Genomic DNA, 11,796 nt, shown 5'->3' with positions numbered 1-11,796 from the left:
ACCAAGATCAATTGGAATTTATCCCTGGGATGCAAGGATTATTTGATTATTCAATATAAGCAAATAAATCACTGTGATATGCATTATCAATAGAATGAAATATAACCATCACATGATCATCTTAATAGATGCTAAAAAGCCATTTGATAATATTCAAGAGCCATTTATGATAAAGAACCAAAAAAAAAAGGTATAGAAGAAGCTTAACACAATAAAGGCCATGTATAAAGAGCTCACAGCTAACATTATATAATCATCACAGAAAAACTGAAAGCTTTTCCTCTAAGATCTGGCACAATACAAGAGTGCCCACTCTTAGTACTTCTATTCAACATCGTACTGGAAGTTCTGGTCAGAGCAGCGCACAAGAAAAAGGAAGTAAAGCCTTTCAAATCAGAAATAAATAAGGGAAATTATCTGTTTGCAGGTGACATACGATTATAAATGTAGAAAACCCTGAAGAGAGAGAGGATAAAAAACTCTTAGAATGGATAAACTTAGTGAAGTTGCCATGATACAAAATCAACATACAAAAATCAATGGCATTTCTATATACAGACAGCAAATTATCTGAAAAGGAATTTTTTAAAACTATTTTATTTACAATAGCAACAAAAAAAAGAAAATACTTGGGAATAAACAAAACTAGGGAGGTGAAAAGTCCATATAGTAAAACTTATAAAACATCGATAAAATAAATTCAAGAGGACACAAATGGAAAGATATTTTGTGTTCATGAATGGAGAGAACTAATATTATTAAAACGGCCCTACTACCTAAAAAGATCTACACATTTAATGCAATCCCCAACTAAATATGCATTGCATTCTTCCCCCCACTCCAAAAAAATCCTAAAATTCATATGGAACCAAAAAAGACTCTCAATAGCCAAAATAATCATTAGCAAAAAGAAAAATGCTAGAGGCACCACACTACTTAACTTTGAAACATATTACAAAGATACAATAACCAAAACAGCACAAAACTGGCATAAAAACAGACATGTAGACCAATGGAACAATCATTGTTCCACTGAATCAATTCTGTGTTCTGTTACACAGTACAGTATCTATGGTTAACAGTAATGCATTGTGTATTACAAAATAGCTAGAAGAATGGCTTTTGTATGCTCTTGCCACAAAGAAATGACAATTGCAAGAGGTGATGAATATACTAAGTATTCTGATTCTATCATTATACAACATATACATGTGTTGAAATATCAAATTGTACTCTATAAATATGTTCAAGTATAATGTGTCAATTAGAAAAGAAAAAGAAGAAAATAAAAAGAATAGAGAGACTGGGTGTGGTGGCTCATGCCTGTAATCCTGACACTTTCGGAGGCCAAGGCAGGTGGATCACTTGAAGTCAAGAGTTCAAAACCAGCCTGGCCAACAAGGTGAAGCCTCGTCTCTACTAAAAATACAAAAAAAAAAAAAAAAAAAATTAGCCAGTTGTGGTGGCAGGTGCCTGTAATCCCAGCTACTCGGGAGGCTGAGGCAGGAGAAACACTTGAACCTGGGAGGCGGAGGTTGCAGTGAGCCACAGTCACACCACTGCTACAGCCTGGATGACAGAGCAAGATTCTGTCTCAAAAAAAAAAAAAAAAAAAAAAGATTGCCTCAATCAACAGTGAAGAGACAATCTACAAAATGGGAGAAAATGTTTGCAAACCATATATGTAAGAGGCTAATATACAAAATGTATATGGAACACCTACAACCCAATAGCAAAGAAACAATCTGATTAAAAAATAATCAAAGGGTCTACATACACATTTCTTAACAGAAGGCATATAAATGGCCAACAGGTATAAAGTGATGCTATGTTTCACTAGTCATCTGGAAGATGAAAATCAACCTCAGTGAACTATCACCTCACACCTGTTAGAATGGTTACTACTAAAAAAAAAAACAAAACAAAACAAAAGAAGATAAGGAGTAAAAGGAATCCTGTATACTTTTGGAGTATATAAAAATTAGTTAGGCCATTATGGAAAACAATGTAGCTGTTCCTCAAAAAATTAAAAACAGAGTTACCTTATTATCCAGTAATTTCACTCCTGGGCCTTTATTCAGGGAATTAATATCTGGATGTTAAAGAGATATCTGCATTCCCACATTTATTGCAGCATTATTCATAATAACCAAGATATGGAAATAACCTAAGTGTCCATCAATCAATGAGTGGATAAGAAATGGTTTACACTCAGACACACACACACACACACACACTGAAATATTTTTCAGCTTTATGAAAGACAAAATTCTGCCATCCTGTCATTTTCAATAACATGGACAAGCCTGGAGGATAGTATGCTAAGTAAAATAAATTTTAAAAAAAGCAAATACTTCATGATTTAATTTACATGTGGAATCTAAAATAGTCAAACTCATAAAAGCAGAGAGTATTAATAGAAAGATGGTTGCCAGGGGCTGAGGGGAGAGGGAGATGGGAAGGAGTTGGTGAAAGTGTACAGTTTCAGTTATAAAAAAAATAAATGCTGCAGATTGAATGGGCAGCATAGTGACTACAGTTAATGATACTCTATTGCATACTTGAAATATGCTAAGAAGATTTTAGATCTTAGCTGTACTCATCACAAAAAGAAGAAAAAGAAATTATGCTATGTGAAGTGATAAATATATTAATTAGCTTGACTGTGATGATCATTCACAATGTATACATATAACAAAACATCAAGTTGTACACCTTAAGTATATACAATTTTTGTTTGTAAATAAATAAATTGAAAATCATGTGTTCACACTGTGATTCTAACCTAAAATCACAATGATCATTCTAGTTTTCTGCCTGTATGCCATAAGGGTTGATCAAGGCAGCTACTCCCATGATCCTTGATAGAATTACTTATTTAATCATTCTTCCAATACATAGCCAATTCCCATTGTCCATGCAGTCCCAACCACTATGCCTGTGAAGACTACCCTGCTCGTCCTGTATGCCCTCCAACAACCCACATCAAATGATTACCACAGGCTCCAGTCCTCATGGTTATCCAGTTTGTCCTGCTCAGTCTCTGACACCTGTGCAAGCAGGGGTGAACTCAGTCCCTTAATACTCTACATCCCAAATCTGGCCTCCCCACTGTACTTCTCTAATATAAGGATGCCCTCCTAACCCAACTAATGCTCCAATGCCCTGCTATGTACGGCTACCACTTTCATTGTTCCGCACCTGTGCTCGCCCTCCTCAAGTACTGTCATTCTGCAATGGACTGCCCCACCCCTGCTTATCTCCATAGACAGCCTCTATGGTACCCTTAGGTTCTGTTCTGCCACATTAGAACATATGAGTGCCCTCCATCCTCCTCAGCTCTTCAACCCATTCCAGGGCACTGTTACATCCATCCCAGCTTAGAGACATCCTCCTCATATCACTCAATTTCCCCAGCCATTTACATTGAGCTATGTATTTCACCTTTTCTTGGCCTTTTCATTCCTTCCTAAGTCTTTCTGTTTAATTTGGGATCATTTTGCTACTACATAGAGAAAGCTCTTTAATATTTATAGTGCAATCTGCTGGGCCACTTTTCTCTCGTGAAAAAAATGGTTTACCTTAAATTTGGAAGGATATTTTTACTGGGTATAGAATTATAAGCTGGCAAATTTTTCCCCCATGATTGTCATGAAAGAAGTTTGTTTAGAAAGAAAAGAAAAGGACTTTTTGACCCAATAAAATTGCACGTTGCGTTAATTCACATTTATATTGTATGTTACTCTCCTGAGTGATGTCTTTCAATGTTTTGTTGAGGAAATAGAAAGTATTCTGTATATTTAAGCAGAAAATGATTTAACCCTGAGAAATAAATGGATATAAAACCACAGGAAAGAGCATAGGAGAAAAAGTCAAGAAAGGCTTCTACAATCACTCAAATTCACTGCCACCATTTAGTTAGTTAGGAAGTTACAGGAACCATAATAAATTGACACTGAAGGTCACAGCTGCCTATAATATTAAGGTGAGTGTTTCTAAGGGAAACAGACTTTAAAAACCCCACATTTCCCAAACATCATGCATCTTCTTGCTAATGCAGGTGAAATAATACAGCTTCTGCCTCTCTTCCGGGTCACATCTTGCTCAAGAGCCTGTCACTGGCAGAATTGATGGCGTATCTCTAAGGAATTAACTTAGGAGATGTAGGTGCTGTCAATGAGATACACAAAGGAAAATAATAAGAGGCAAGAATGGTGCATAGTTTTCTATTTTCAATTTACTTATTTTTTCTCTAATTTTTATTATATATTTCTTATGCTTGCTTTAGGCTTGCATATTCTTCTTTTCCTGGTTTCCTAAGGTGGGAGTTTTTAGATCTTTCTTTTCTTCAAATTTATACACACAGCACTATGAATTTTCCTCTAAGAAATAAGTTCATGTACTGTTTTTGGTGCATCTGCCTATTTTACTAAGTTGTATTTTCATTTTTTAGAATACATTTAGATGAATGTATTTTTAAATATTTTGGACTTCTTTTATTCATGTATTATTTAGCAGTGTATTAATTTCCAAATATTTAAGAACTTTCCAGTTTTCTGTTAGCCAAGAGAAATACATTTCCCATATCAAACCATTAGATCTCATGAGACTTATTCACTACCCTGGAAACAGTGCAGGAAAGAACCGCCCCCATAATACAACCACCTCCCACTGAACCCCCCTACAATATGCGAAAATTCAAGATGAGATTTGGGTGGGGACACAGCCAAACCATATTGCTGCATGAATGCCTTCTTTTGAGAAGTGTCTGTTCATGTTCTTTGCCTACTTTTTAATGGGGTTGTTTGTTTCTTTCTTGTAAATTTGTTTAAGTTCCTTGTAGATTTTGGATATGAGGTCTTTGTTGGACAGATAGATTGAAAACATTTTCTCCCACTCTGTAGGTTGCCTGCTTACTCTGATGATAGTTACTTTTGCCATGTAGAAGCTCTTTAGTTAGATCCCATTTGTCAATTTTTACTTTTGTTGCAATTGCTTGTGGCGATTTCATCATGAAATCTTTTCCCATGCCTGTATCTTGAATGGTATTGACTAGATTTTCTAGGGTTTTTATAATTTTGGGTTTTGCATTTAAGTCTTTAATCCATTTTGAGTTAATTTTTTTATAAGGTGTAAGAAAGGGGTCCAGTTTCAATTCTCTGCATATGGATAGCCAGTTCTCCCAGCACCATTTATTAAACAGGGAATCCTTTCTCCTTTGCTTGTTTTTGTCAGGTTTGTCAAAGGTTCTAGATGTGTGATCTTATTTCTGAGTTCTCCATTCTGTTCCATTGGTCTTTGTGTCTGTTCTTGTATCAGTACCATGTTGTTTTGGTTACTGTAGTTTCATAGTATAGTTTGAAGTTGGGTAGCGTGATGCCTCCAGCTTTGTTCTTTTTGCTTAGGGTTGTCTTGGTTATGCGGATTTGGGTTCCATGTGAATTTTAAAATGTTTTCTTTCTAATTCTGTGAAGAATGTCAATCATAGTTTAATGGGAATAGCATTGAATCTATAAATTGCTTCGGGCAGTATGGCCATTTTCACAATATTGAGTCTTCCTATCCATTAGCATGGAATATTTTCCCATTTGTTTGTGTCCTCTCTGGTTTCCTTGAGCCATGATTTGTAGTTCTCCTTAAAGATGTCCTTTACTTCCCTTGTTAACTTTATTCCTAGGTATTTTATTCTCTTTATAAAAATTGTGATTAAAACACCAAATTAGTGAAATGGCCATGTACTATATGATTACAATTATATTATATTCTGGAAAAGGCAATAGAGATAGTAAAAAGATGAGTCGTTTCTAAAGGTTCAGGAAAGGAAGATTAAATGGGCAAATCACAGGGGATTTTTTTTAGGGCAGTAAAACCATTTTGTGTGATATTTTATTTGTGGAAATGTGACACTATCCATTTCTCAAAACTCATATAACTTTACAGCACAAAGAGTGAACCTTATGCCAATTTTTTCTCATCTTTGTGGTGGACACATAGAGGGAAACGACATACAATGGGGCCTACCAGTGGGTGGAGGGAGAGGATCAGGAAAAAACTAATGGGTACTAGGCTTAAAACCTGGGTGATAAAATAATCTGTACAACAAATCCCCATAACATAAGTTTACTTACGTAACAAACCTGCATATGTCCCCTGAACTTAAAATAAAAGTTAAAAATAAAAAAGAGTGAACCTTAATTTACAGAAATTATGAAAAATTACTTAAAGAACAAAGGATCCCAGAATGAAATAGAGAATATTACAAAATCACCTAGCTGTATTACAAATATCTAAAACAAACTCACTGAAAGGGATAAAAAAATGCTGCTGCTCTAAATAAATTTGGAAATGAATGGAATCTGTAAGATTAAAGACAAAAGAAACTAGACATTAACCAATTAACCAACTCCATCTAAGCCAATTTACAGGCCCACAAATTTTTGAATGAATGCGAGGCAGGTCTGTTGAAGAAGATCCATGCAGCATTGCCAAAAAGATGATACTGTAAATCATCCTTTCAGTCATCTTCAAAATAATCTGCACCAATTTACTAGTATGACAGTGCTTTGGACAAGGGTAAAGCATCAGAATTTTTAGAGATTATCAGACATTGGCTCTAAACAGAGACTAAATTTTTAAAGACTCCATACCCTATTGTGGTCAAGTAAAATAATAAATGAAGTTTGAACTTTCATCTATTTCATAATGGGCACAGTGAATCCACCACTCTCCCCATGAAATAGATATGTTACAACTGGCAGGATCTGCACACTGGGTCTCTGGAGTGAGGTCTATTGTGGTAGGAAAGAATAAACAGAAATTAGTAGAGCTACCTCTTCCTACCAAATAGTAAATTAAAAACAATCTTTTATTTCCAGAAAGATTATAGAGATTAATGCTATCTACAGTAATTTCCTAGGACTAGTATAGCAACATATCATACATTTGGTGGCTTAAAACAATAGAAACTTATTCTCTCATAGTTCTGAAGGCTAGAAATTAAAAATCAAGGTGTGGATGGTCCATGTTCTCTCTGAAGAGTCTGGAGAAAAATCCTTCCTTGCCTTTTCCTAACTCCTGATGGCTGCAGGCAATCTTTGGTTTTTCTCGGCGTACAAACATACCACTTTAACTTCTGTTTTCTTGGTCACATGGCATTCTCTCTGTGTGTGTCTTCAACTCTGTTTTGTCACAAAGCCCTCTTATAAAAAAAATCAGTGACTGGACTTGTAATCTACCATAATTCAGTATGACCTCAACTTGATTACAACTGCAAAGATTCTATTTCCAAATAAGGTAACATTCATGGGTACCAGGGGTTAGGACTTCAACATATGCTTTTTGAAGACACAATTTAAACCACAACACTACCATTAAAGTCTTGAAAGTTTCAAGAGGGATGACTGTACCACATCTATATTCAAATTGCTTATTTGTCCTCTACAAAATATAAATAGGTTTAGAAGAATAAGAGGGAATTATCATAAACTTAATCTAGTAATGACTCCAGATATAGCTGTTTTGTCAGATGTGCTGTTTCTCTGCTGGAGCCAATAAACACATCCCTTTGAACCTAATATTCACTTTTTATCTGGCAGTCTTTTTACCCTACAAATAAAGAACACCAGAGTCAGTCTCCATTCAGCTGGCAAGACCAATCATATTCCTTCACTGCCCTATCTCAAAAGAATGCTAACTCTTCAGTGTCCAGGCATAAATTCATCTGCAGAGACCTTGACTGCCTCTCTATTCCAGAGGATACCGTGTTAATGGAATATATTGATGGTATTATGGTGATCAGAACCAGAGAGCAATAATTAACAACTACCATGGACATCTTTAAATGACCCATAAGAGACCAAAGATAGAAAATAAATTATGTAAAATGGAATATATTGATGGTATTATGGTGATCAGAACCAGAGAGCAATAATTAACAACTACCATGGACATCTTTAAATGACCCATAAGAGACCAAAGATAGAAAATAAATTACATAAAAATTCAGGGATCTGCCACTCAGTGAAAGTTTTATCGGTCTAGTGATCTGAACGAAGGATAAGTTGCTCCCTTTGGCCCCTCTTACACTTAGCAAGAGGCATAATACTTAGTCACTTTGTTACATTTTCATGGCAACATAATCTTTATTTGTATATGGCACGGGCTACCATTTAGAAAGGAATATAATGGCTTTCAGTCTTGAGTTACTTAAGAGCAAGAGAAGGCTCTGGAACGGTCATAGTCAGCTGTGAATATTGCTCTGTTGTTCAAACTGTATAGAGGGGCAGATTCAATGGTGCATGAAGCATCTATGACTGATAAGAATGCTGTCTGGAGGCATTTACAGGCCTGTATAGGTGAATCACGCACATACTTTTAGGATTTTGGAGCAAATCTATGCTCTCTTCTGTAAATGTATATTCTCCTTTGGAAAAATGACTTTTAGTTCATCATATGATTTGAACTGCCCATTATGAACGATATATTTTCTAGCCCTCTTATTCAGAAAGTTGAGCATACACATCAGCTCTCTGTCATCAGGTGAAGGTGGAGAACATAAGGTTGGGCTTAAGGGAGTTCTGAAAGTACAAACAACTTTCAGAAGCAATTGGCTTGGATTCTCATGATTTCCACTCTGCTGAGTTTTCTCTCCTTTCTCAACATACACCTACAAATTTATGCTGATTTTCCAGTTGAAGAAGGAAAAATTAGTCCCGGATAATAGATGGTTCAGCCAACATGCTAGCACTGCCTAAAAGTGGATGACCGAAGTATAACAGATCAAAGCACGGATTACCCTAAAGGTCAGTGGTGAAGGAAAATTTTCAATTATTTTTAATCATCTTAAGAAATGATAGTATCTAGATTCAGTCTGCATTTCAGAACTTAAGTCTACATATGAGTACTTGATACACACAGAGTCAATATCCCTAAAGAAAAATTAATAGTCATGCCTTCTGTTAAATTTGGGTCTACTCTACGTTCCCATGACATTGAAATCTGATAAGATTCTCAATGCTTTTCTTTTCTCTGAAGAAACATGTCTACATTACAGTGCAGGTACAAGATAATCAACTAAACAACTTTTTAAAGAATGCTTAAGGTGTGGAGAGGAAGGAACTAAACAAGCAAGAAAATGGCACTACTTTGAAGAGAGCATAGCAATAGGAAAACTACAGAGTAATATGTGATTGGTGGGAGTTTGTACAGAATAAATCACAGTTGACACTTGAACAATGCAGGGGTTAGGGGTGCCAACCTCCAGGCAGTTGAAAATCAGAGTATAACTTTTGAATCCCCAAAAAGTTAACTACTAATAGCCTACTGTTGACCAGAAGCCTTACCAATAACATAAACAGTTGATTAATAGATGCTTATGTTACCTGTATGATAGATTACATTCTTATAATAAAGTAGGCTAAAGAAAAGAAAATGTTATTAAGAAAATAAGGAAAAAAGAGAAAATGTATTTACTATTCACTAAGTGGAAGTGGATCGTCATAAAGGTCTTCATCCTTATTGTCTTCATGTTGAGTAGGTTGAGGAGGACAAGGAGGAGGAGAGGTTGGTCTTGCTGCCGGAGTGGCAGAGGTGCAGAAAATCTGTTTAATATAAGCCTATCTGTGCAGTTCAAACCCATGGTATGCAAGAGTCCACTGTATTTGCTACAAAGATGTATATAGATAACATCACAGCTGTGTTGATTAGGATTTAAATATGCATATAAGAAGAAGGGTATTATTAGCAAAATGATGGGAAGAGGATGGCATTTGCCTCCTCCACGTGATGTCATCCAACATAGTTACAAAGGTTAAATTCAGCATCAGTGTGAGCAAGGTCATTGAACTCAGCATTTTTTTTCTTTTCCCTTAAAGCCTATCAACTATTTGGCAGCATCATAACATACTGAGAAGAAAATCTCAATTTTATCAGGATATGGAGTCTTTTTTTTAATCTAAAGATATAAGATTAATGAGATTTTTAAATATAGGTTGATCTATATAAGAATGTCAGGAGTGCCTGTGGTTTGTCACACCTACACTGAGACTGATAAAAGACTGTCAGTGTTTTTATGCACTAAAACTTACTCTTGCCTCTTAGGCTAAAGACTTAAATCCTGACACAATAAGCTACTATGGCAACTACTATGGAGGACTAGGCTATGGCTATGGCTGCAAATATGGTTAAACCTCTGGCTTTGGTGCCTTTAGAATCCTGGACTGTGGCTACAGATGTGGCTGTGGTGGGTTATGAATTTGACTGCTGGCACCAGTGTGATTATAGTACATGGTTATTATCAGGCATTGACTGAATAATATCTACAATTGGGTCCATTTTTGCTGTTCTACTACACTTCTTTTATTCGTTTAACCCAACTAGAATTGTTAATGATTCCCTGTAATCCCAGCACTTTGGGAGGCTGAGGCAAGTGGATCACCTAGGTTTAGGAGTTCGAGACCATCCTGGCCAACATGGCAAAACCCCATCTCTACTAAAACTACAAAACTTAGCCAGGTGTGGTGGTGGGTGCCTGTAGCCCCAGCTACTGGGGAGGCTGAGACAGGAGGAACACTTGAACCCAAGAGGCTGAGGTTGCAGTGGGCTGAGATTGCACCACTGCACTCCAGCCTGGGTGACTGAGCAAGATTTCATCTCAAAAAAAAAAAAAAATGCTTAATTATTCAATCTAATTCTAGGCAAGGAAGACACATTATTAAATTCACACTAAATCCACATCAGTGCACTAGATTAACTACATTTTCCTTTTCCAAACTGATGTGTTTTCATAATTTACCAGGCAAAGTACCTTTTGGTATGTTTCAGGAGCAGGGAGTTCTAGGTTTATTTTGAATTACACTACTTTGGCCTGGCCATGTTATTCATTCTTTAAATCTATTAATATTCACTTGTTTAATAAATATTTATTAAGTAATTTCTATATAGGACTTCCAGTTAAGTCTTAGTATTACTTATGGGAAGAGAGTTTTTAAGCAGAAAAACAAATCTGTAAATAAACATGTATGCTACAACATGATAGGTGATGTAATGGCCAAGTAGGAACACAGAGGAGAAGTTCATGTTTGGATGCAAAAGAGGGAGACTGTAGAGCAAAGAGATCAAAAATATTCTCACTGAAGGTTACATTTGGATAAATTTTTAACCAAGGAAAAATATATTAGGGGTAAAGTGTATGCCAGGCAGGGGGAACAAAAATGCAAAGCGTGAAAAAAGTATTGGACTGCAAAGTCATGAATTGATGTTACTTATTGAGAGAAAAGTGAGCAAAGTCACTGGCAAGAAATGAAGCCCTGGGCAGTGAAGAGAAACTAGAACATCAAGTCCATATATATTTTGTAATGGGTGCACTGGCTAATGTTTTAGAAAGTTGTAATATTTTCCTTTACCTGGATGAGATTGGAGACTATTATTCTAAGTGAAGTAACTCAGGAATGGAAAACCAATCATCGTATGTTCTCACTGATATGTGGGAGCTAAGCTATGAGGATGCAAAAGTATAAGAATGGACTTTGGGAATTTGGGGGGAAGAATTGGGGGGTGAGGGATAAAAGACTACAAATATGGTGCAGTATATACTGCTTGGCTGACGGGTACACCAAAATTTCACAAATCACCACTAAAGAACTTATGTGACCAAATACCACCTGTACTCCAATAACTCATGGAAAAATAAAATAAAAATAAGAAGTGCATGTTTTATACAAATAATTATGGCATCCAGTTGAAGGAAAGGTGGCCAGAGAGTATGACCACAGACCAAAACACCATTCCAGAGGCTGT

The 11,796-nt window shown here is 36.0% G+C and overlaps 1 protein-coding gene across 1 annotated transcript; it reads left to right on the top strand.

The window, feature by feature from the left end:
- Positions 1 to 6,474: 6,474 nt before the first annotated feature.
- Positions 6,475 to 10,251, top strand: KRTAP20-3 (keratin associated protein 20-3). Its single transcript, XM_077998151.1, is given in 2 exon segments — positions 6,475 to 6,573; positions 10,099 to 10,251. Coding segments are annotated over 2 exon segments (252 nt in total).
- Positions 10,252 to 11,796: the final 1,545 nt, after the last annotated feature.

The sequence above is a fragment of the Macaca mulatta genome, chromosome 3 (assembly GCF_049350105.2).
Source record: "Macaca mulatta isolate MMU2019108-1 chromosome 3, T2T-MMU8v2.0, whole genome shotgun sequence".
NCBI lineage: Eukaryota > Metazoa > Chordata > Mammalia > Primates > Cercopithecidae > Macaca > Macaca mulatta.
This window is presented reverse-complemented; position numbering and strand designations above follow the sequence as displayed.